Source organism: Giraffa tippelskirchi, chromosome 1 (assembly GCF_054371585.1).
Source record: "Giraffa tippelskirchi isolate mGirTip1 chromosome 1, T2T-mGirTip1v1.2.pri, whole genome shotgun sequence".
In the NCBI taxonomy this organism is placed as follows: Eukaryota; Metazoa; Chordata; class Mammalia; order Artiodactyla; family Giraffidae; genus Giraffa; species Giraffa tippelskirchi.
This window is the reverse complement of record NC_137275.1, coordinates 120,018,560-120,044,323: the sequence shown is the minus strand read 5'-3', so window position 1 is coordinate 120,044,323 and position 25,764 is coordinate 120,018,560. Positions and strand designations below refer to the sequence as shown.

Below are 25,764 nucleotides of genomic sequence, written 5' to 3'. Positions count from 1 at the left end.
GCAGTAAGTCATTACGACCCCCTACAGAGCTGGCCAAGAATGCTAATCTTGTAAGACATTGCACTGCTAGGTCAGAAGGAAGGAAGGTGGATCTTTGCAGGCCAGGCGTCTCTCCAGTCTTTGACGTCTGGTTAATGGGGAAGGAAGGCAGACAGCACAGAGAACTTTCCATTTAACTTCTTTTGTCTGACCTTAGTGTGTAAACTTTAATCATAAGCAAGCCACCAGTGACAGCCCACACTCAGGATACTGCCAACCACAGTACCTGACCGCCTGGAGCCCGGCCACTGTGGCCTGTCCTGTGGAGAAGGGCTGTTATCTTATACACAACATCAGGGAACCGGGGACCCAAGGCTGGCGGCATGTTTCTCCGAGGTCCTTGCCCTGAAGGGGGCCGTTGCTGTTCCCGTGGGGACACGGTTTCCTGTGGCGGTGCTGGGTTTCCACTCCCCTGGCTGCTTGGGGAAAACAGGCTCTGGAATCAGGTGGAGATGTGGCTTGTGGCCCAGAACCGGGGACTTCTCCTGGGGGCCACCCACGTGCCGCCCCTCGGCTTGCTCAGGGCCCCCCCTCCAGGTGCTGAGGCTCTGGAGCCCCGGGCCCGCCCATGCAGCCGGCCTCGGTCAAGGAGCGGGACACACTTGGGTCAAGCGGTCATGCGGGTGAGGGACCTCTGGGGCCAAAGCTGCTGCTCGCTATGCCAGCCACGGCCTCTCGCGACAGCAGGCGCAGACCAGGCAGGTTCTGACCAGCCGTGCCAGCCCCAAGCCCCTTGGTTCTTCCTCGGGCTGCGCAGTGACCCTCCAGGGATGTGCTCGTCTCGGGGACCCCACCTGGGCTCCACCTGAGAGTGCCCTGACTCCGCCTGAGGCGCACCACTCCCCGCTCCCTTCTCTGCAGGGCTGTCCCGTGAGCTCTCCCTCCGCCCGGGACGCTGAGTGGGCAGGCTCCCCCGCGGGGTCTCAGGCTCCGAGCCCGTGGCCGGCCCGCCCTTCCAACCGCGGGCGTCACTCGGGGGCTCCTCGCCTAGTGCCTCTTCGCCAGCGAGCCGGAGGCTCACTGGCGCCGCGCCGCGCCGTCGCGCCCCGGCCCCTCCGCGCCGCGCCGCGCCGTCGCGCCCCGGCCCCTCCGCGCCGCGCCGCGCCGTCGCGCCCCGGCCCCTCCGCGCCGCGCCCCGCCCCTTCTCGCGCCGTCACGCCGTCGCGCTCCAGCCCCTCCGCGCCCGCCCCGCCCCCTCGCCGCGCTCCCCCGCCTCCGCACGGCCCACCTCGTTCTTTCCTGGGAGGAGCGCGCTGATGTCTGTGGCCTCGGCAGCTCCAGGAGGCGAGACGGCGGACGCGTGGAGCCGGGCGGGCGCCGCGTCTGGCCTTTTGCGGAGGCCGCCGCCTCCGGCTGTCAATCCCGCCGGCCTGGCCCCGCCCCGCCCAACGGCGGAGCGTCGCGGGGCGTAAGGCCGAGGGGGCTGCCGGGACGGACCCAAGATGGCCGGGCGCCTGTGTTCCGTTCCTGCCCTCGGCCCGAACCTCATTCATTGCCGTGCTGCAGAGCGGAGCCGCGAGCCATCCCGAGGGCTCCGGGCGTTGTTCCCGCGGGGCCGCAGGCCGCCATGGCGACCCTGGAAACGCTGATGAAGGCCTTCGAGTCCCTTAAGTCCTTCCAGCAGCAGCCGCCGCCGCCGCCGCCGCTATGCCCGGCCGTGGCCGAGGAGCCGCTGCACCGACCGTGAGTACTGACCCGCCGCAGCTCGGCCCCAGCCCTCCCCGGCCTTCGCCAGCCTCCCGCGGAGGCACGGAGGCGGCCCCGGCCCTCTGCCCTCCCGGCTGCCCAGTTTGGGGAGGAACCGGGGTTGCGTTGTGAGCAGGACTCGGCCGAGCCGAGGCCGCGTCCAGCCCCCACTCTTCTGCTGTGAGGGGAGCAGGGCCGCGCGGGCGCTGGACGCTCCCCGAGGAGGCGGGAATTGGGAGCCCGAGTGATGCGGGGACAGTGGTGACCTCATGCCCGGGGACGTCGGGCTGGAGGGCGGGGGAGCGCGCGCGTTCCAATGGGGAGCCTCTGGCGGGGCCCCCTTTAAACAGGCTGGGAGTCAGTCGGGCCTGTCTTCCCGTAGCCTCAGGGCTTTTCGTTTAGTTCGGGGGTCGCGGCAGAAGACTGAAGTGTTGGAAAGAGACCGGCTTGTCTCAGTTCAAGGCGGTCTGCAGGCCCCTTAAATGAGCGGTGGTCGCCCCGTAGTGTGAACTTAGCCCAGATGGTTGTTACTAACACGCAAGAAACAATAAAACGGCCTTCAATAGTGGGAAGAGTGGGCTGAAGTTTATTACTTGTCTGCAGTTGGAAATAAATCACATCTTGCTGAGGGAGAGGTTAATCGTCGGGGCGAGTGATGTCCATTTCACGGGCATCGCAGTCACGCTGGCCAGAACCTGGATGGGTGTCTGCGGACAGTCTCCTGTGGCAGACATCCTGGTACTGTTCGGAAGTAGGGGGTCTCGGTTGCTTGTGCTAGGGAACTTTTCGAAACAGAAGAAGAGAGACCATTTGATGTCACCTTCTTACAGAGCCCAAGTACTTTTCCTTGAAGTCTTGGGTGTTCCGCAGAGGTCAGGGCGTGCTCTGCTACAGTTCAGGCCTTTCTTTCATGTGCGGGCGTTTTCTTTCTCATCTGGATTTGTACAAGACAGCATTTAATGAGGACAGTTTTTGGGAAGCCGCCCCTTTAAGAAGTTCACCTTAATGTTAAGATGGACTCATTTTCAGGAATGTTTTCATCTTTGTTTCTGATATGATTCCTTGCTGTGTCCTGAGGTTTAATCAGGAAATGAGTATTTGGGGAGTCATTTTGGCTTATCTGTGAAAATGTAGCAGTAAAGCGCTTTTTCTGCTAAAAGGTGAAAAACTTGTTTGGATACTTTGAGAAAAAAGAATCTTTTTTTAACAACTTGACGTTTCTCCGCAGCAAATAACTTGTAACCATGACCCATTCCAGACTTAGCATAGTGCTTCTCCGTGGAGGTAGAAGTCAGAGAAGTTGACGCATCTCAGCGTCTCTTGGATCTTGTGTACAAACAGGAAGCACCAGGCAGGCTCTGGATGGGAAGGAACGTCTTAACTGCCGTCCCTGTCTGTTGTCCAGCACTTGGTCTGTCATCTTGGCATAAAGAATACATTGCTGCTGCTACTGCTAAGTCGCTTCAGTCGTGTCCGACTCTGTGCGACCCCAGAGACGGCCGCCCACCAGGCTCCCCCGTCCCTGGGATTCTCCAGGCAAGAGTACTGGAGTGGGTTGCCATTTCCTTCTCCAGGGGATCTTTTTTCCCCAGAGATGAAACCAAAGCTGTTGCTTCTCCTGGGTTAACAGGCGGATTCTTTACCACTAGCGCCACCTAGTCATTATTGTTTGAATTTTAATATAAGATCAGTCACCACTGAAGACCGTCCATCTACCTGAAGAATTTTATGATTTTAGAGCTACCTATTGAGTGCAGAAAAGACTAAAATTTAATCAGGGCAGATGTTTTCCCCCTCAAATCGGTGTGGATTGCTGGGAAGTGACTTTGGATGAGTTAGAAGAGAGATCTGAACCATGCGCTTTCTTCGTAGCTGACCGTGATGGGACGTGTACTCACTCTTTCTGGCAGTAAAGCTGTGACAGTCAGGGTCACAGACGGGCCGTCACTGACGTCTTGGTCACACCTGAGGGCTGCAGCTCGGACTCCACAAGCTGCTTGAGCTCAGTCGTGTGGGACTGCTCTTCAGGGTCTCTCTTTTTTTAAGCTTTGCTGTTTCTACTTCTCTTTCCATCTCTTGGTTTTAGAAACTCAAGGTTAACATAATTATCATTTATCTTCCGAAACCTGTTGGAAAGATTGACTCAAGACTTTTGAGTCAGTTTTACTGTGTATTGAACCTACTCCTTTGGTCTTCCCTTGTGGCTCAGCCAGTAGACTCTGCCTGCAGTGCGGGAGACCTGGGTTTGATCCCTGGGTTGGGCAGATCCCCTGGAGAAGGGAAAGGCTACCCACTCCAGTATTCTGGCCTGGAGAATTCCATGGACTAAGTCCACGGGGTTGCAAAGAGTCAGGCACGACTGAGCGACTTTCATTTTCTTTCACTTTCAACCTACTCTTGTACGGCAAGCACTTGCCCACTCCTTTGTTGTCTGGGAAACACCTGTCCAGTGTAGGTGCTGGGCTGAGTGCCCGTGAGAGGCACGCGCTTGTTCTCAGTGAGTCTGTCATCCCTGGAGAGTAACCGTGGGAACCGTTCCTTCCAGAGTGTGGTGCTGGCTCATGGCAGGGCCTGGGGCAGGAGCCCTGAGGGAATAGGGCAGGCTTCCCCAATGGCTCAGCAGGAAAGAATCTGCCTGCAATGCAAGAGAGGGAGATGCAGGTTTGATCCCTGGGTCAGGAAGTTCCCCTGGAGACGGGATGGCTGTCCGCTCCAGTATTCTTGTCTGGAAAACCCCGTGGGCAAAGGAACCTGGTGAGCTACAGTCCATGGGGTTGGAAAGAGTCGGACACCACACACACACACACACACACACACATATCTTTCACTCTATCCCCACAGGGAGCTCAGAGGAGGAGCTAGACCCAAGCAGACAACACAGGAGTGTACTTTTATTTTGATGGGTGAAATTGGTATTCGGTCTTTGATTTCTTGCTTGTTTCATAAATTTTGCTCAAATTCTAGCATGGGGCCTCGGGTGCAGCACATGTGAGTCTTAAGGAAATCAGGCAGCAGGTTCAGAAAGTGGTATCATTTTTTGTTACCTGTATTCTTGTGGCCTAGTCCACATACGAGGAGAGAGAGACAGTTCTTTTTAAAGCTTATATTTGTATTGATCACTTTTCTGTTGTGACCCTCTTAGGTAGCGAGGTGCACTCAATTCAGTGTTTGTCAGCTTTTTCTGATGGCCATCCCCCCAGGAGTTGTTTTAGACCCTAGGGTAAGAGGCTGCCCACAGAGGGGTCACTGCCTGTAGAGCTGGGAGACCGGGTGTGTGAATGCAGCTCATTTAAGGCCTTTGTGGGTTTTCACTTTGGAAGGGAACCATACAGAAGAGAGTTCGTTTGCCTCCTAGCTTGTTGGGAGAGGTCAGTGTTCTTTAATTTTCTTGATGACTTAAGGTCTTCAACTAGGTGAGCTGCTGTAATCGAGACTTGAATGTGGTGGCTCAAAGAAGAGAGCATTTAAACTCTCATAGTACTTTCTGTTCATGATCTGAGCCACAGTCTGCTCCTGGTCTTGTTTTTGCTGACTGTATAGAGCTTCTCCATCTTTGGCTGCAAAGAATATAATGAATCTGATTTCGGTGTTGACCATCTGGTGATGTCCACGTGTAGAGTCTTCTCTTGTGTTGTTGGAATAGGGTGTTTGCTATTACCAGTGTGTTCTCGTGGCAAAACTCGATTAGCCTTTGCCCTGCTTCATTCTGTACTCCAAGGCCAAACTTGCCTGTTACGCCAGGTGTTTCTTGACTTCCTACTTTTGCATTCCAGTCCCCTATAAGGAAAAGGACATCTTTTTTGGGTGTTAGTTCCAGAAGGTCTTGTAGGTCTTCATAGAACCGTTCAACTTCAGCTTCTTCGGCGTTACTGGTCGGGGCATAGACTTGGATTACCGTGATATTGAATGGTTTGCCTTGGAAACGAACAGAGATCATTCTGTCTTTTTTGAGATTGCATCCAAGTACTGCATTTCGGACTCGTTTGTTGACCATGATGGCTACTCCATTTCTTCTAAGGGATTCTTGCCCACAGTAGTAGATATAATGGTCATCTGAGTTAAATTCACCCATTCCAGTCCATCTTAGTTCGCTGATTTCTAGAATGTCAACGTTCACTCTTGCCATCTCCTGTTTGACCACTTCCAGTTTGCCTTGATTCATGGACCTAACATTCCAGGTTCCTATGCAATATTGCTCTTTACAGCATCGGACTTTGCATCTATCACCAGTCACATCCACAGTTGGGTATCGTTTTTGCTTTGGCTCCATCTCATCATTCTTTCTGGAGTTATTTCTCCACTGATCTCCATTAGCATATTGGGCACCTGCTGACCTGGGGAGTTCATCTTTCAGGGTCCTATCCTTTTGCCTTTTCATACTGTTCATGGGGTTCTCAAGGCAAGAATATTGAAGTGGTTTGCCATGCCCTTCTCCAGTGGACCACAATCTGTCAGACCTCTCTACCATGACCCATCCGTCTTGGGTGGCCCCACACGTCATGGCTTAGTTTCATTGAGATAGACAAGGCTGTGGTCCGTGTGATCAGATTAGCTAGTTTTCTGTAGTTTTAGTTTTAGTGTGTCTGCCCTCTGATGCCCTCTCGCAACACTTACCTTTTTATTTGGGTTTGTCTTACCTTGGGCCTTGGGTAATTCCTCTTGCCGCCGCCGGCCCCAGCCCCCAGCCTGGCCTAGCCCCTCTCGCCCGCCGCCCCCGAACCCCCGCCCCCAGCCTAGGCCCTGTCAGCCGCTGCCCCCGGCCCCCGGCCCGGCCTAGCCCCTGTCGGCCGCCGCCCCCAGCTCCCGGCCCCCGGCCGGGCCTAGCCCATGTCGGCCGCCGCCCCCGGACCCCGGCCCGGCCTAGCCCTGTCGGCCGCCGGCCCCGGCCCCCCGGCCCGGCCTAGACCCTGTCATCCGCCGCCCCTGGCCCCCCGGCCCGGCCTAGCCCCTCTCGGCCTCCGCCCCCGGCCCCCGGCCCGGCCTAGCCCCTCTCTGCCGCCGCCCCGGGCCCCGGCCCGGCCTATCCCCTGTCGGCCGCCGCCCCCGGCCCAGCTCTGTCGGCCGCCGCCCCCGGCCCCCCGGCCCGGCCTAGACCCTGTCGGCCCCCGGCCCGGCCTAGCCCCTGTCGGCCGCCGCCCCCGGCCCCCGGCCCCCGGCCCCCGGCCCGCCCTAGCCTTGTCGGCCGCCGCCCCCGGCCCCCCGGCCCGGCCTAGACCCTGTCGGCCGCCGCTCCCGGCCCCCGGCCCGGCCTAGGCCCTCTCGGCCGCCGCCCCCGCACCCGGGCCCCGGCCTAGCCCCTGTCGCCCGCCGCTCCCGGCCCCCGCCCCGGCCTAGCCCTGTCGGCCGCCGCCCCGGGCCCCGGCCCGGCCTATCCCCTGTCGGCCGCCGCCCCCGGCGCCCGGGCCCCGGCCTAGCCCCTGTCGCCCGCCGCTCCCGGCCCCCGGCCCGGCCTAGCCCCTGTCGGCCGCCGCCCACGGCCCCCGGCCCCCGGCCCCCGTCCCGGCCTATCCCCTCTCGGCCGCCGCCCCCGGCCCCCGGCCTCCGGCCCCCGGCCCGGCCTAGCCCCTCTCGGCCGCCGCCCCTGGCCCCCGGGCCCCGGCCTAGCCCCTGTCGGCCGCCGCCCCCGGCCCCCGGCCTCCGGCCCCCGGCCCGGTCTAGGCCCTCTCGGCCGCCGCCCCCGGACCCGGGCCCCGGCCCCCGGCCCGGCCTAGCCCCTGTCGGCCGCCGCCCCCGGCCCACAGTCCCCGGCCTAGCCTAGCCCTTCTCGGCCGCCGCCCCGGCCCCCGGCCCGGCCTAGCCCCTCTTGGTTGCCGCCCCCGGCTCCCGTCTCCCGGCCCGGCCTAGCTCCTCTCGGCCACGCTTCTGCGCCGAGCCGTCGCAGCCGCCTCGCTTCTGCGCCGAGCCGTCGCAGCCGTCTTATGGCAGAAAGTGAAGAACTAAAGAGCCTCTTGATGAAGGTGAAGGAGGAGAGTGAAAAAGTTGGCTTAATACTCAACGTTCAGAAAACTAAGATCATGGCATCTGGTCCCATCACTCCATGGGAAATAGATGGGGAAACAGTGTCAGACTTTACTTTTTTGGGCTCCAGAATCACTGCTGATGGTGACTGCAGCCATGAAATTAAAAGACGCTTACTCCTTGGAAGGACGGTTATGGCCAACCTAGATAGCCTGTTTAAAAGCAGAGACATTACTTTGCCAACAAAAGTCCGTCTAGTCAAGGCTATGGTTTTTCCAGTGGTCATGTATGGATGTGAGAGTTGGACGGTGAAGAACGCTGAGCGCCGCAGAATTGATGCTTTTTTTTTTTTTTTCAAATTTTATTTTATTTTTTTCATTTATTTATTTATTTATTTATTTATTTATAAATTTATTTATTTTAGTTGGGGGCTGATTACTTTACAATATTGTAATAGTTTTTGCCATACATTGACATGAATCAGCCATGGGTTTACATGTGTTCCCCTTCCATGTGTTCCCCTTCCTGGACCCCCCACCCACCTCCCTCCCCATCCCGTCCTTGTGGATCATCCCATTGCCCCGGCCCTGAGCCCTAGTCTCATGCATCGAACATGGAATGGTGTTCTGTTTCACATATGATAATATACATGTTTCAATGCTATTCTCCCAGAACGTCCCACCCTCACCTTCTCCCTCAGAGTCCATAAAATTGTTCCATGCATCTGTGTCTCTTATTCTGTCTCGCATATAGGGTTATCGTTACCATCTTTCAAATTCCATATATATGCATTAGTATACTGTATTGTTGTTTTTCTTTCTGGCTTACTTCACTCTGTATAATGGGCTCCAGTTTCATCCATCTCAGTAGAACTGATTCAAATGTATTTTTTTTAATGGCTGAGTAATATTCCATTGTGTATATGTACCACAGCTTCCTTATCCATTCGTCTGCTGATGGACATCTAGGTTGCTTCCATGTCCTGGCTATTGTAAACAGTGCTGCGATGAACATTGGGGTACACGCGTCTCTTTCAATTCTGGTTTCCTCGGTGTATATGCCCAGCAGTGGGATTGCTGGGTCATATGGCAGTTCTATTCCCAGTTTTTTAAGGAATCTCCACACTGTTCTCCATAGTGGCTGTACTAGTTTGCATTCCCACCAACAGTGTAAGAGGGTTCCCTTTTCTCCACACCCTCTCCAGCATTTATTGCTTGTAGACTTTTGGATAGCAGCCATTCTGACTGGTGTGAAATGATACCTCATTGTGGTTTTGATTTGCATTTCTCTAATAATGAGTGATGTTGAGCATCTTTTCATGTGTTTGTTAGCCATCTGTATGTCTTCTTTGAAGAAATGTCTGTTTAGTTCTTTGGCCCATTTTTTGATTGGGTCGTTTATTTTTCGGGAATTCAGCTGCAGAAGTTGCTTGTATATTTTTGATATTAATTGTTTGTCTGTTGCTTAATTTGCTATTATTTTCTCCCATTCTGAAGGCTGTCTTTTCACCTTGAACTGTGGTGTTGGAGAAGACTCTTGAGAGTCCCTTGGACTGCAAGGAGATCCAATCAATCCATTCTAAAAGAGATCAATCCTGGGTGTTCATTGGAAGGTTTGATGTTGAAGCTGAAACTCCAATACTTTGGCCACCTCATGCGAAGGGTTGACTCATTGGAAAAGACCCTAATGCTGGGAAGGATTGGGGGCGGGAGGAGAAGGGGACGACAGAGGATGAGATGGTTGGATGGCATCACATACTCGATGAACATGGGTTTGGGTAGACTCCGGGAGTTGGTGATGGACAGAGAGGCCTGGCGTGCTGCAATTCATGGGGTCGCAGAGAGTCGGACACGACTGAGCGACTGAACTGAACTGAGTACTTTCTGTTTCAAACTGAGGTCTAATATACACATACATACACACACACACACACACACACACATATATCTATATAGTTGCTGTTGTTCACTCCTTCAGTCATGTCTGACTCATTGCAACCCCATGGACTGCAGCACCCCGGGCTTCCCTGTCCTTCACAATCTCCCAGAGTTTGTTTGCTCAAACTCATGTCCATTGAGTCTGGTGCAATCCAACCATCTCATCCTCTGTCACCCCTTTCTCCACCTGCCTTCAATCTTTCTCAGCATCAGGGTCTTTTCTTAAGAGTCAGCTCTTCACATCATGTGGCCAAAGTATTGGCGCTTCAGCATCAGTTCAGTTCAGTTGCTCAGTTGTATCCCACTCTTTGCAACCCCATGGACTGCAGCATGCCAGGCCTCCCTGTCCATCACCAACTCGCAGTTTACTCAGACTCATGTCCGTTGAGTCGGTGATGCCATCCAAACATCTCAGCCTCTGTTGTCCCCTTCTCCTCCTGCCGTCAGTCTTCCCCAGTCTTTCCTGAGTCTCTCCCATCAGGAAGCTTCCATAAGCCTCTTATCCTTCTCCATCAGAGGGCAGACAGAATGAAAACCACAGTCGCAGAAAACTAACCAGTCTGATCCCATGGACCAGAGCCGTGTCGTAACTCAGTGAGCTATGCGTCATGCTGTGTAGGGCCACCCAGGACAGACGGGTCATGGTGGAGAGTTCTGACAAAACGTGGTCCTCTGGAGAAGGGAAGGGCAAACCACTTCAGTGTTCTTGCCTTGAGAACCCATGAACAGTATGAAAAGGCAGCTTTAGCGTCGGTCCTTCCAATGAATCTTCAGAGTTGATTTCCTTTAGGATTGATGGATTGGATCTCCTTGCGGTCCAAGGGACTCTCAAGAGTCTTTTCCAGCACCACAGTTGAGAAGCATCAGTTCTTTGGCGCTCATCCTTCTTCACAGTCCAACTCTCACATCCATACCTGCCTACTGGAAAAACCATAGCCTTGACTAGATAGACCTTTGTCAGGAAAGTAATGTCTCTGCTTTTTAATACGCTGTCTAGGTTTTTCATAGCTTTTCTTCCAAGGAGCAAGCGTCTTTTAATTTCATGGCTGCAGTCACCATCTGCAGTGATTTTGGAGCCCAAGAAAATAAAGTCTGTCACTGTTTCCACTGTTTCCCCATCTATTTGCCATGAAGTGATGGGAGCGGATGCCGTGATCTTAGTTTTTTGAATGTTGAGTTTTAAGCCAGCTTTTCACTCTCCTCTTTAACCTTCATCACGGGGCTCTTGAGTTCCTCTTCACTTTCTGCCGTTAGGTTGGTGTCACCTGCATATCTGAGGTTATTTATATTTTTCCTGGCCATCTTGATTCCAGTTTGTGCTTCATCCAGCTTGGCATTTCGGATGATGTACTCTGCATAGATGTTAAATAACCAGGGTGACAATATATAGTCTTGACGTACTCCTTTCCCAGTTTTGAATCCAGTTCACTCATCGGTACCTCTTTTAGTGTACTCCTCCCCTGCCAGGCCCCTGTAAATTTCAGACCACTTTACATTCCCTTAAAGGTAAAGACTGTGGCATAAATGGAATCATCCCTGTGTACCTTGAAGCGGATGCATTGAAATTCATCCTTGTGTGTGTCAGTCGTTTGCTTCTTTCACTGCCAAGCAGTATTCCGTTACTCCATGGCAGCTGTTTATCCATCCACTGAGACATTTGGGTTGTTTCCATCCCAGCACTTTTGAAGTGAGTGACTCAGGTGGGCGGGAGGTGAAAGGCCTCTGCCTCCTCCTGCCACTCAGGACCCAGGCTCCTTCCATCCTGTCACCCTGCAGCCTTTTTGTTGTCTTTGTCTGTATGTTCAGCAACTGGGTGTTAGAAGCGTCTGTTCCAGTTGGGGGAAGCTAAAAGGAGGGGGTGGTGCCCTGGGCAAGCCACAGGCAGAAGCTCCGCTCGCTGCTGTGTTCCCGTTTCATCTGTGTGAACAGTCACTTGTGTGTGCCTGGCTGCAGGGAAGCCGGGCTGTGGGACTTGTCAGCAGGAAGCTCGTGTCTGAGAAGGGAAGCACGGTGTTTTGGTGGGTGCCTAGCAGCCCACAGCACAGCTCATCAGCGAGTCTCTTTTAGGAAGGAGACCAGTGGGGGACATGGTCACCTGTCCATGTGGTGAGAGACTTACTGGCTGCTGACTGGGAGCCCCTCTCTGCACACCATGGACTTGGCCTCTCATCCAGGCCTGTCTTTCCTTCTCCCGGGCCCTGACTTTCCGCTCGGGAGACTCTTCCTTGTCCATGTTCTTCCCTGGCCACGTCTGAACTGCCTTTTGAGGGTGTGTCTTTCTTGGTTTGCACAATTGCAAGAGTCTGTTCCTTCACATGTAGTTTTTTGGAGCCTGCAGTTGCTGCTGCTGCTACTGCTGCTGAGTCGCTTCAGTCGTGTCCGACTCTGTGCGACCCCATAGACGGCAGCCCACCAGGCTCCGCCGTCCCTGGGATTCTCCAGGCAAGAATACTGGAGTGGGTTGCCATTTCCTTCTCTAGTGCGTGAAAGTGAAGTCGCTCAGTCGTGTCCGACTCTTAGCGACCCCGTGGACTGGAGCCTACCAGGCTCCTCCGTCCATGGGATTTTCCAAGCAAGAGTACTGGAGTGGGGTGCCGTTGCCTTCTCCGGCCTGCAGTTGCATTAGGGATTAAACGGAGGTGTTGGTCAGTTAGTATTTTAATCTCTTTGGTACTCTTTATAGAATTCCCTCAAAAACGTAGTAGTCTTCTGGTCTCACTGTTTCTAGTGAGTACCGTGTCCTGGTAGCTGTCAGACACTCGGATCCTTTTTTGGATGTAATCATCAAGCCTGATTCTTTTTCGCTTCCTCTTTGGATCATCCCTGTCTTCTGTATTTCTCCGGTGCCTACTTCAGAGACCTCTGAAGTCATAGGTTTGGGTGAGAAGCAGGCACCTTTTATCTCATCTTCTTGACCAGTCTGTCTCCTTTTTAAAATTTTGACTGAAAAGTCTCACTAGGAGGCTTTTGAGAAAGGCTCTGGGCAGGGTACTTGTTTGTAGCCATTCAGAGATATAGGAGCAGTTAACCATTGTGTTAATACATTCTGTCATACTTCATCGTGTGAGGCCTGTGTGGGGCTGACTCGTCAGTCCGTGTGGTTTTGCGAGGGGGCCGCTGTGGAGAGTAGGTGTTATACTATTGCGTTGAATTGAAGCTCCCTCTGTCCACGCGATCCTGGGCCAGCCCTGTTGGCGCTGCAGTTTCTTCTCTCTGCAGCAGAGAAGGCAGGCGTGTTAGTGACGCCCCCTGAGTTTTCTGTGGAGCCCAGTCCTGGAGGGGACCCGGGGTTCGGCCCACCCCACCTCTCTGACCTCAGAGCACCCTGCCCCGGCACGGTTTTACTCCTTGGAGTCAAAGAAGCTGTGTTGAATGAATGAATGAATGAATGCCACGTAGAAATAGATGGAGTGGACAACACTAACTTCCTTTACTCTTTTTTTCCCCCTTTTAGAAAGAAAGAACTCTCAGCCACCAAGAAAGACCGTGTGAATCATTGTCTGACAATACGTGAAAACATAGTGGCACAGTCTCTCAGGTAACTGCACTTTGAACTTTCCAGTGAAAATAGAACACTTCTGTGTTTTCATCCTTAATGGGCTAGAATGTTCTTCGTCGCCCCAGTTGTTTTGAAACCTTGACGGGACCCCTCCCCCTTCTGGCGGTGGATATGGAGGATTTCCAGACACCGTAATGAGTAATGCTTCCTTCTTGTAATCTTACACCATGTCGTTGTAACCGTTTGGATAACTGAAGAGCATGTTTGTATTTTCCTTATTGCGGTGTGGGAACAAGAGCCTGCCCAATTACTGGGATCTCGTGGTTGCTTTTCTTCTGCGCTCTGCCCTGTCCGCCCTGTGGGGGTGCTCCCTGCTCATCACAGCTTTGGGATGGTGGGCTCATGGGCGTTAACCGGAGGCCCACCTCCCTGGCTCAGGCTTTCCTGTGGGGTGAGCAGGCAGCACCTTCTTGTATCGCTTTTTTGCTGATTGTCCTCATTCTCCTTGCTTTTTACTGTCTGTCTCTCTTTCTGAGTACTGTTCCTTGTATCTGTGGGTGGTAGTTATTTTAAGCCTGTCTCTAAATGAGTGAGTAGGAAACAGATGTGCTTATGGTTTCTGAACTCCGTTCCTCGGATGGGACGTGTGAAATACTTCTCTTGGAGTAAGTACTTTCTCTTGGAGTAAATCATTCATGTTCTTCTCCTGTTGGGAAGGGCTCTTTGTAATCTATTAGAAAAACCTCTAAGAATAATCACCTTGGTTTTCGTACTGACAGAAATTTGGTGATTCATTTATTTTTCGTGGCACATTGCCACTTGTATTTTATACTTGCCGCTTGTATTTTATGCTTTCAAAGTGATTTCATGTAGACTATTTCATTTTAGTTGAACTCAATGCCATTTTGAAAGACAGTGTATGATTACTGTTTTTATCTAATTTGTAGAAATATTGTGGGAAGAAATGAAGTGACAAGTGAGAATATGTGCTGAAACTAAGAATACAAAAATTCTCAGTTAGCATGCTCTTGTAGACAACAGTACTAAGTAAAAGTAGGGGAGAAGGTTTGAATTCTGTCTCCGCTCCGAATAAGCCAGGCAGCTTCAGACAAGGCCAACTTCTTGGAGTCCCTGTGGCCTCGTCTTTGATGCGTAAACTCAGTGTACAGAGCTCTTGTGGGAGGAGCGACACCCGTGGGACGCTGTTGAGAGCTGCGTGAAAGTGCTCGTGAGCTCCTGAGAGGCAGAAATCCATCCTGTGGGGGCGCACGTTGTCCTGCAAGCCGCCATGACTCTTGTGTGAATGGACGTTAGATGCCTGGCGGACCCCCGGGGCCTGCTGCTTCCTTAGCACAGCTGTGCTCATCAGACTTCCAGCATCCAGGTCTCAGGAAGGAACACCTCACATCGAAAGCTTATGGACCCAGAAAATAGACCTTTTCCATTCTGAGTGCTTCATGCCTTACGCTTACTTTGTTTCTTGATAATTCCCAGTGGACTTGATGGACTGTTGGCTTAGATTCACACCTGTGTGTGGGGGTGTGTGCGTGTGTGAGTGAGTGTGTGTTGAATTGCTCAGTCACGTTTGACTCTTTGCAGCCCCATGGACTGCAGCCCACCAGGCTCCTCTTATCCATGTAATTTTTCAGGCAGGAATACTGGAGTAGATGCCATTTCCCTCCTCCAGTGGATCTTCCCCACCCAGGAATTGAACCTGCATCTCTTGTGTCTTCTGCATTCAGGCAGATTCTTGACCACTAGCGCCACCTGGGAAGTACGTTGAGATATGTTAAGACTGGTTTGTGGTTCACTTTGCCATCGTAAATCATGGTAATCGCTGTTAATAGGTTCTCCATTCCTGTGTCTGTTCGGTTTTTATGGAGTAATGCTAATGGTCTTTGCGGTGCTTGTTCTACATAGGATCAGGTGAATGGGATATGTTTTGGAGCCAGAGAGGTTGTCTTTGGTCGCATCAGATCAAAGAACGTGTTTGTTTTAAGATGTTCTCCATACTTTTCAGAAATGTCGAGTTGTAGAGCTGCAGTGGATCTTTTATACACAGGTAATGATTTAGGAAGTCTTCGTGGCTGGCATTTCCTGTGGTCTCGCCTCTAATGTACCTGATCTCTGGTACGTTCTTCAGCTTCTGTCAGGTACTGATCTTATCTCTCGGGGCTTATTTTAGGCAGCTTCTCGAGTCCTTGAGGTGTGTTGTGACTCAGCCTACTTCAGCTCTCAATTTGGTGGTCTGTCCTGCTGCTTCCTACATTCGCATGAACATCAGAATCACCCGGAAAATTTGTTAGAAATACAGGAACGAAGATAACCTCACTGCCCTCTTTCCCCAGCACTCGGATGTTTTCTGTCCAGTGGAGGGTGAGGATTCATTTGTAACTCGTTTCCTTTTGGGAGGACCTCAACACCCTCGTCTAAGCAAGTGGACCTGATAAGGTGATTGGGTAAAAATAAGTGTACAGGAATCTATAGATTTCCCATTCCCATATATTAGCTTAAATCTGTTAGAAAATATAATGCTTCAAGATCCAATTCGTAGTAGCACCAACATATACTATTTCAAGAAATTGACAAGAGATATGCAGAAACTATGGAAGGACTGTATGGACTTCCCTGAAAGGGACAGATGACTACTTCCTGCTTTTTCAACGTGGGAACAGTTCCTTATCATAAAGTTAAACTTTCTCTAAATTAATCCATAAATTTAAAATGAGCTTGATCAGAATTCTAGTAGAGATATTTTTGAACTTGTTCATCTGCAAGAATAAATACATCAGTTTTAACAAACAAAATCTGAAACCATCAGTAATTGGTGAGACCTGGTGTTCATGACATTAAAATAGCTCTTAGACATTAAAGAAGGTACAGAATAGGAAGTGGGAAAGTGTATGTGTGTATGTGCAGATACGAATTTCCGATAAAGGTAACATCTTGTATTAGTGTGGAAATGATGGATTATTGAACCAGTTGAGTAGGGGAATATTCTTCATATTGCAGGCAAACGTAAATGCCAGATTAATTCCCTAAATGTAAGAGAGTGAAGTCATTACTACAAAAAGAACATTTAATCTTAGTCTGTGGAATGCTTACAATATAAAGGAAGAAAGTGTTTAATCTAGAATATAGTTCAGTATGTCAAAATCTACTTGCAACTGAAACTTAAATGCAACTTGGGGAAAGTATTGATGGTATATGTATCAAAGGTTTACTAGCTTCTTTAGAGAGAAATTGTAAACCATTAAGAAAAAGGCTGTCTTTCTAATAGGAAAACAGGCAAAACTATGAATGGGCAGTTTGGAAAAGAAGAAATGTAACTGAGCCAGTAGACGTAATAGCTAACACTTATTTCATGCTTCCTGTGGAGAAATGTTCAGATTTACTAGTAATCACTGGAATGAGACGAAAACAAAAATGAGAACATTTCTTTTTTACCTGTCAACTTTACAGACATTAAGCAATACTCAGGATTTTGTCAGAGATGATGCAACTTTTTTAAAAGGCAACTTGGGGAATTTCACGGTCCAGGGGCTAAGACTTTGTGCTGCCGATGCAGGGGGCCCAGGTTCGATTCCTGGTCAGGGAACTAGATCCCGTGTGCGGCAACTAAGACCCGGCGCAGGCAAATAAGTAAATATTTAAAAAAATGAAAGGCAGTTTGGCCTGTTTGATTTGGCCATTTCGCTTCAGGAGTTTATCCTTAGGAAAGTGTCTGGTGATACTGGTGCAATGCTAGTCATCCCGTTAAAGGATGAAAAATAATCTTGATGACTTACCTACAGGGGAATTGAACTTGATACATTTATGGAAAGGAATATTAGTTAACTTTATTAAAGATGATTTCTAGATCTGTGACTAGGTGATATAATAATAATATGATAAAGATTAAATTAAAAAATTATGAAGGATTTTTGCTTCTGACTCAGATGGTTAGATAGCATCACCGACTCAACGGACATGAGTTTGAGCAAACTCTGGGAGACAGTGGAGGACAGGGGAGCCTGGCGTGCTGCAGTCCATGGGGTCACAGAGTCAGACATGACTGAGCGACTGAACAACAAGATAAGTGACAAGGACAGGGTTTGCCTTCCTGCCCAAAGCAGTTGATAATGGATACAATGCATTAACTGTGGTTTTCAAGGCCTCAGGTATTAGGCATTTCTGGGAAAATGGAAGCTAATGCTATGAGCCTGAGGATTTCCCCAGATGACTGCCTGGAGGGGGTTTCCCAGTGAGGACGGGAGGAGGGAAACCCGGGAGAGCCCATGGTTGCTGGGACAGAGTTGATGGCCTCAGGAGGCAGGGTGGCTGGGACCGTGAGGGGAAGATCAGAGAGGGACAAGCTGCACAGAGAGACCTGGAGACCCGCGAGGGCTCTCAGGTCTCAGCTGAGTCTTGCTGCAGACAGTGGCCTGGAGCTGCGGGTAGAGTCACCTGAAGGGGCTGGAGGGAGCAGGTGCTGAAACTCCAAGTGCGGGAAGAGCTCCTCTCACCAGCCAGAGGGGGAACCTCATCCTTCTGGCGCTTTGGGTCAGCTGCTCAGAAGGGTTTGCCTTCACAGCAGGGGTGACTCACTTCAGCCCTAGATGAGATGCTGTTCTGATCCTGCCTGCAGGTGGAGCCCAGGGCGGCCCTAGTCCTTCAGAATAACACAGTTGCATTCCAGGGCAAGCTTCAAGAATGTCGGAATTCAGAAGTGTATAGCGCCCAACAAGATAGAAGGTATAAGGTCTGGCATCTGATGAGAAATGGTCAGGAATGCCAAGAAGCAGGAAAACATGAGCAACGGTGAGAAAAATAACTGAAGCTGACCCAAACAATATTTAACCCAGAAGAAGGCAGGGAAGAGGGCCAATAAAGAGCATATGGACCAAATAGGGAAGTCGCAGTACAGTGGCAGATTCAAACCTAGTTTTAGGGACTTTTCTGGTGGTCTGGTGATGAAGAATCCGCCTTCTAATGCAGGGGACATGGGTTCAATCCTTGGTCGAGAAGCTGGGATCCCACATGTTGCAGGACAGCTGAGCCTGAGTGCCACAGTGAAGAGCCTGGGCGTTGCCGCTGAGACCCGTTGAGGCCAAAAAATAAAAAATAAACCTAGTTATATCAATAATGACATGAAATGCAAAAGATTTTTCAGATCAAATGAGAAGCAAGACCCAGTCTCTGCTGCCTACGAGAAATCCATTTTAAATATAAAGATTCATATAGGTTAACAGGAAGACAATGGAAAGAGGTTCACCATGTTGGCCCTGAACAGATGGAAGCTGATATTACCATCAAGTGGAAGTGAAAGTCGCTCAGTTGTGTCTGACTCTTTGTGGCCCCATGGACGATACAGTCCATGGGATTCTCCAGGCCAGAATATTGGAGTGGGTAGCCTTTCCCTTGTCCAGGGGATCTTCCCAACGCAGGGATCAAACCTAGGTCTCCCACATTGCAGGTGGATTCTTTACCAGCTGAGCCACCAGGGGAGCCCTGTTATCATCGAAGTGGGTCTCTAATCCAAGGCCATGACCTGGAATAGGATCATCATTTCATAACAACAGTAAAGGCATCAGTTCATCAAGTGGGCATGACAGCCCTAAATGTGTATGTACTTAAGTCCAGAGCTTCAGAAACACACGAAGCAAAACCTGATGGAATTGCAAGGAGAAATAGACAACCCCACAGTTACAGGCAGATGTCAGTGGCCTCTCAGAAATTCTTAAAATCTGGATCTAGAAAACTGCAAACACTGTCCCACTGTGTGCTGATGGACATTTACAGAAGCTCCATGCAGGAGAGCAGAAGACTCCTTCCTTTTGAGTGCCCACAGGACACGTGCCAAGGAAGACTGACGGGGCCGTAAGCGGGTCTGTGGAGGTAAATCACTGAACGTCACACAAAGCGTGCTCTCCGACCTCAGTGTAGGTGTCTGGGACTCTACTGCTGAAAGGCAGTCTTGAAAAGCCCCCACTATGTGGAAATCAAATAGCACATTTCCACATGACCCATGGGTCAAAGAGGAAGTCAAAAGGGAAATTTGAAAATATTTTGAACTGAGTGAAAATAAAAAGAAAGGATTAAAAAACTTGTAATATGCTGCTATAGCATTTTAAAGGGGCATTTATAGCATTAAACGTCTATTTTCTAAAAGAAGAAAGGTCTGAGACCTTCAGTAACCTCAGTATACCTTAGAAAACTAAAAAGCAAATGAGACCCAAATTGAGCAGAAGGATGGCCATACTAAAAATAACAAAAGTCAGTAAAATTCAAAACAGAAGTGTATAGAAAAGTCAATAAAACGAAAAGTGTGTTCTTTGAGAAGGTCAGTAAGAGGAATAAGACTGATCAGGAAAAAGTGAAGTCACAAGTTTCTGATGTCTGGAAAAGGGAAATGGTGTCAGTGTAGGTTGTACAGATATTAAAAGGATAGCAAGGAAATATGAATTTTATGCCAGTAAATTCAACCACTTAGATGATGGGCACGTTTCTTTTTCGAAAAGCACTGTTTATTCTGTTTGGCGGTGCTGGGTCTTCGTTGCTGCGCACGGGCTTTCTGTAGTTGCAGCCGGCGGGGGCTGCTCTCCGTTGCGATCGGTAGGCCTCTCATTGCAGTGGCTTCTCTCGCTGTGGAGCACAGGCTGTAGGCCCACGGGCTTCAGTGGTTTTGGCTGTCAGGCTCTAGAGCACAGGCTCAACATCTGTGGGGTACGGGTTTAGTTGCTCCGTGGCATGTGAGGTCTTTGTGGACCAGGGATCAAACCCATGTCCCCTGCACTGGCAGACGGATTCCTGTCGGCTGTAGCATCAGGCAAGTGCGATGGAGAAGTTTCTTGAAAGACCAACTTCTAAAGCTCTCTCAAGCAGAAATAGATAGCCTGACTAGCCCTGTGTCTCGTTGTTGTTGTGTTTTTGGGGCGTGCTGTGCAGCTCACAGAATGTGTTCCCCCGCCAGGGGTCGAACCTGGGGCCACAGCAGCAAGAGCTCAAGAGTGCTAACCACTAGGCACCAGGGACTCCCTAAGTCCTCTATCTATTTTATTAAATTAAAATTTAAAAACAGTATTTGATTTCGTTATTGGAGAGCTTCTTAAAAGCATGGTTAGAAGTAGTATGTAAACCTACTTTTTGTCTTTTTTAAAAATTGAGAGAGAATGGGCCCACAACACTGGTGGTTTGATTCCCTTGTATAATGCACTGCGGCAACCTGGTGTTAGCCAGCACCTCTGTCGTATCATTGTCATTCCTTTTTGTGTGTTGAGAGCACTAAAGAGCTCGTCTCTTAGCAACTTTGAAGTTTAAAATGCAGTATTGCTGACTGCAATCACTAGGCTGTGCTTCCGAGTTCCCGGTTATCTACTAATTACAAGTCAGCCTGCTTTTTCAGCTGTGAATTGTATGGAATCTCTATACACGTATTTCTGTCTCCCCTCCTCTCTCTCTTTTAAAGGTTTATCTAATGACTTGTTTTGGGCTGTGCTGGGTCTTCGCTCCTTCTCGGGCTTCCTCTAGTTGCAGCAGGCGGGGGGTGCTCTGATGGCGGTGTGCGGGCTCAGTATTGTGCCCGGGCTTAGCTGTCCCCACAGCACGTGGGAGCCTGCCAGTCTTCGCAGACCAGGGAGCGAGCCTGTGTCCCACCACTGGACCACCACGGAAGCCCCCAAATAAAATAGTTCTGATGAAAATTTTGTGTCTGAATTCAGATGTGCTGTAAAAGAGGTTGTTCCGTAGCACAGTAATTTCTTCATGTTGATTACATGTTGAAGTAATATTTTGGATACATTGGGTTAAATGAAATATATTATTGAGATGAATTTTACCTGTAACGTAAATGTAACGTCCTTTTTCTCTTCCAGAATCCCACACAGGATACCAGAAACCTAACTGCGTTTCATCATCGTGTGTTCTCTGGGCTGTGACAGTCTCTCTTCTCTTTTCATTTAGAAATTCTCCAGAATTCCAGAAACTTCTGGGCATCGCTATGGAACTTTTTCTGCTGTGCAGTGATGACGCGGAGTCAGATGTCAGGATGGTGGCTGACGAATGCCTCAACAAAGTCATAAAAGTAAGAACCCTCTGGACGGTGTTCTCTGAGATACGATCACTGGAGCTAAGGGAAGAAGCCGTGACTTGGTGTTCTTTTGTTTTGAGTAGCAAAGTCCTTTAGGTCGTCTGCACTTTTTTAATCGAATAGTGTGTGGTTTGGAGGGACTCTAGTGTCTGCCAGGGTACTGGCTGTACCTGCCCAGTCAGAGGGAACGGGTTTCCCCTCATGCCTGCGCGGGGCGTAGGTCAGGGATGGGCGCTGGCAGTGACCTCTGGGGGCTCTTGGACCGAGTGTCACTCTGTCGAGAAACCAAGACGCCCCGAGAAGGCAAGGGGACGGGCGGTGGAATCCGCCGTTGATGTCTTCGTCTCCCGAGTCCTGGGTCAGGCAGGACTGTTCACAGGTAAGGACGTGCCTTCTCTGGTAGCTTGGCTGGAGTTCTGGCTGGAGTTGGTGTGACGTGACTGGGGAGATAGGAGTTCCCAGAAAAGGTTGGTGAAGCCAGAGCCACCTGGGTGGGAGGTGAGGTGAGGAGCGCGGGGGACACAGGTCCTCTTTGCTCAGGCTTTCCCAGTGCAGAGTTTGTACCCAAGATCAGTGTAGCTTTAATCCACTTTTCCCTTTTCCTGTTTTCTGCTGCCATTGAAGATGAAGTTCTTTCATAATTGTTACTATCTTGGAAAACTGCCTTTGTTTTTCTCATTCTGCCCCTCTCCTTGTTTGTATCCCCAGCCATCCTGGGGTTTCAGCTGACAGTGTGCTCCTGCCTTCGGATGATGTACAGTCTCAGATGGGGAGCATGTTGGTTCAGAAATGCCTGAACGCATGGTGTAAGTTCTGAGTTCTGGGAGATGTTGGCAGCTCATCATTGCAGTCTGGAGGTGGAGGTGATTTCTGTGTGGGGAGGCAGAGCAGGCTCCCCGGAGGTGGTGGCAGTTAGGTGAACGAGAAGATTTAGGACCTTCTCTTTTTTTGGCTCCCTGTGTGGCATGTGGGATCTGGGTTTCCCCCACCAGGGATCGAACCCGGGCCCCAGTGCAGTGGAAGCAAGGAGTGCTCTAGGGACGTCCCTTAGGACCTTCTTAACGCTTGCAGACTCACAGAGGAGGGGGACTCTACCAGAGAACGGGAGATGTTGAGGATCAGTTCAAGGGGTTTGCACTTTATTTGGTAGAGAATGAAGAAAGGGAAGAGCTCTCGAGGATTTGTAACCTGGTAGTTGAAGTATCCTGGTGGTGCCTTGTATCCTGCCTTGGACAGAAGAGAGACTTTGTGCCCAGAATCCATGAGGGAGGCTAAGTGTCCAGGGAAGAGAGGCGGGGCCGTGAGCCAGGAGGAGGTGCTGGGGTGCCAGTGAGGAGCAGAGGTTGGGCTGTCACGGACTGGACCTGGCGGCTGTGTGTCCACCCCGGTGTGGAGGTGGAGGCGGGAGCAGGGGGGGCTCAGGTGGCGCATTAGCATCGCCTGTGGCTGTGAGCACCCATTCAGTGCTATTTCTCGGCTTTGAAGTTTACTTTTCTCCTGTAATAAAATACATTTGACATTAGTTTATAAAACATTTATGAAGTGAAACAAAACTTGGATATGCCTTCTAGTTTTACTGGCCAAGCCGTGTTTTACTATATACTTGTCCGTTTTGATGTGCTTGTTTGAGGGACTGTAGTCCAAACTGAAATAGTAGAATTAGAATTTTAAAATATCCTAGGCATGATTCAGAACCTCCCAGAATGTGACCGTGTTTTGATTTTCAAGCTCGCTGAGCCTCTGTGGGTTTGCTAAGACCAGCTTGGTTTCTAGCTGTCACGTGCTTATATCACAGGAAAGGAAGAGGTCTTTTCTGTGGAGGCTTGGTTATATCTTCCCTCTCTTCTTGTGGACAAGCCATTGGCAGTACCGTTCGGAGGAGAGGGTTCTCATGGCTGAGAGCGGGGCCCAGAGATCTTTCCGTCTTGGGAAGCCATCTCCAGCGTGGACTTTGTGTCCTTGCTGGTGGTTGCCATCTGCCATTATTCCTGGGTTGAAGTTGCCCGTGTGGCCATTTCGGTTTGACTTGTAATCGAGCAAGAGGGTCAGGGCTCTGAGGAGCCTGTGGTTCCAGCAGGTTCGTGTGTCACTGGGGCCCTGAGGTGGGGAGCACGTGTGCCTCACGGGCGGACCAGACCTTTGGGAAGGGTGCGGCTTCTGCGTGGAGCGGCGTGTTCCCACGCCAGAATCAGGGCTCTGCCCTTGGGTGTCCACCTCCTGTCCCACTTGCTCTGCAGACTCCAGGGAATTGCTGATGTTGGATCATCATTAAAAACGATGGTTAAAGAATGTGCTTTAATGACTAAAAATGATTCAAGTATGTACTTGAATTGAATATAAGAGCTTTAGAGTGAATTTGAACTATCTACCATTTAATTTTGATATTATGTAGTGTTTGATTGTAATGAATATTCTTTTCCTTCCTTTTTTAAATATTATGGTGAATGACCTGTATCTAGTTGGTAACTTCCTGCATACATATACTTCTTTCTTAATGAACAGGTTTTCAATTTAGTTGCTATTATATTCTCCTTCGCATCAACATTGAAGTTTTAGTTGCCCTTCAGATTCCTTTAGAACTGCTTCGTGGTTGTTGTTCAGTCGCTCAGTCGTGTCCAACTCTTTGCGGCCCCGTGGACTGCAGCACGCCAGGCTTCCCTGTCCTTCATCACTCTTAGAACTGCTAGTAAGTAGAATGTATCTTCTCTGAACAAATCTCTTGTGTTTTGTTGTAGGCTTTGATGGATTCCAATCTTCCGAGGTTGCAGCTGGAACTCTATAAGGAAATTAAAAAGGTGGGTTTTTATTTTTCCTTATTGAAACAAGTCTATTGATCCACTGTATTGAGTAATGTATGAAATTTTCTTGTATTTGATAAGTAAAAATGTTAGAAGGAAGCAAATGCTGTTGGATAAAGTAGACTCTGTTGTTTTACTTCTTCTCAGAATGTTGTTCTTCATTATTTATTGGATGAGATGGGAATTAAAATGGGAGTTTTTAAAAAAATTCTGTATAATTTCGTCCCATTAAACCTTAAAATTTCAAAAGTAGTTGCACACTTAAATGGCCTTTTCTCTAAAATTAGAAATTAGTGAAAAGAGCTCTTTTGTTTATCTGAAGTCCTGTTGATGACCGGTGTCTGTGACTCCTCCGGGTAACACACCGCTCCTTCACTCCCTCAGAACGGCGCTCCTCGGAGCCTGCGCGCTGCCCTGTGGAGGTTTGCCGAGCTGGCTCACCTGGTTCGGCCTCAGAAATGCAGGTGAAGTGGGTGCTGTGGGTCGTCACTGTTGCTGTTATTTTGGTCGGGAGGCCAGCTCCTGTGGACTCTTTCTGTCTCAGCTCAAAAGTCGTTTGTCTGAAGGTCTCCCCTCCCCCCCATCTGAAGCCAACCACCTCCTCCCGTCCCACTGCAGTCCGTGCCGTCCGCTTCCTCTCCCTCACAGCAGCGTGGCTCAGAAACGCTCTCACACACCTGTTCGCTTTCTGCCCCCCCCCGCCCCCCAAGGCACGTGCGTCCCAGGACAGGGGGCGTCCCTGTCGGCCTGCTGTAGCCCAGCACTGCGGACGGTGTCTGCCCGGGGGCTCGCCAAGGAGATGCTTGTCAGGTGGTCAAAGACTGCGTGCCACCTCACTGTTGCTCACCGTAGGGATTATAGAAAACTCTTGTCTGTCTGTTACATGGGTTAAAAGTAGGAAGTGTGAGGAAAGTTTTGACTGATTGAAACAGTTGTATCTTTTTAATTTCTTTTAATTGGAGGATAATTTCCTTATGGTGTGGTGGTGGTTTTTGCCATGAATCACCCATGGGTGCACATGTGTCCCCCATCCTGAACCCCCCTCCCGCCTCCCTCCCCACCCCACCCCTTGGGTTGTCCCAGAGCACCGGCTTTGAGTGCCCCGCTTCATGCGTCGAACTTGCACTGGTCATCTCTTTTACATATGGTGATATTCATGTTTCCGTGCTGTTCTCTCAAATCATCCTGTCACCAAGATTTTCCAGGCAAGAGTACTGGAGTGGGTTGCCGTTGCCTCCTCCGTTTTTTCCTCAATGAACCATCCTTAATTATTGAATGCAGACCCTTGCGTACAGGAACGTGAAACATGAGTGGATCGGCGACAAGTGGCTGCCCAGTCTGGGCCTCCCGCAGAACCGTAGCTATTTCATGGAGTGCCTTGTGCACGCGCGGATGCTGGACCACTTGACCAAGAAAGCCCTTCGTGGACAACTGAAAATGATTGATAGTTTTCACAGGTCAGTCGGTGCAAGAAGTTCTCACTAGCCTGCTGAGAGATGTTTGCCTGCGGCCAGGTCTAAATTTTTTCTTTTTCTCTTGGAAACAGAAACAGTTTGCAGTGTGGAATTGTGTGCCTGCGAAGGTTGAATTATGACCGAAAAGGACTGGAAAGGAAAAGAGAAGAACGCCAGAATGACCTGAAAGGCTAGTACAGTCCTATTTCTTGCTTCCCAGTGTATAAGCAGCCTCAGTGATTTCCTATTTGAAAGAAAACTTCAGGAAATGCTTTCCTTGGAGAAAACACACCTCGCATCATGACAGAGGAGGGAGGGATGGAAA

General features: G+C 50.3%; 1 protein-coding gene across 1 annotated transcript; it reads left to right on the top strand.

The window, feature by feature from the left end:
- The first annotated feature begins 491 nt into the window (after positions 1–491).
- LOC145515849 (uncharacterized) lies at positions 492–25,604 on the top strand. Its single transcript, XM_081517263.1, has 9 exons — positions 492–662; positions 901–909; positions 1,031–1,722; positions 13,075–13,158; positions 21,061–21,181; positions 23,923–23,982; positions 24,370–24,449; positions 25,267–25,442; positions 25,532–25,604. Exons 1-8 carry the CDS (start codon positions 492–494, stop codon positions 25,286–25,288), a joined length of 1,239 nt encoding a protein of 412 aa, XP_081373389.1. The 3' UTR covers positions 25,289–25,442; positions 25,532–25,604.
- Positions 25,605–25,764: the final 160 nt, after the last annotated feature.

What these genes read in the sequence shown, in the direction of transcription:
- LOC145515849 (XM_081517263.1), top strand. Translation starts at nt 492, where the DNA reads ATGTGGCTTGTGGCCCAGAACCGGGGACTTCTCCTGGGGGCCACCCAC. An exon ending in ATAGTGGCACAGTCTCTCAG is followed by an intron (nt 13,159 to 21,060) that starts GTAACTGCACTT and finishes CTTTTCATTTAG; the next exon opens with AAATTCTCCAGAATTCCAGA. An exon ending in GTTCGGCCTCAGAAATGCAG is followed by an intron (nt 24,450 to 25,266) that starts GTGAAGTGGGTG and finishes TATTGAATGCAG; the next exon opens with ACCCTTGCGTACAGGAACGT.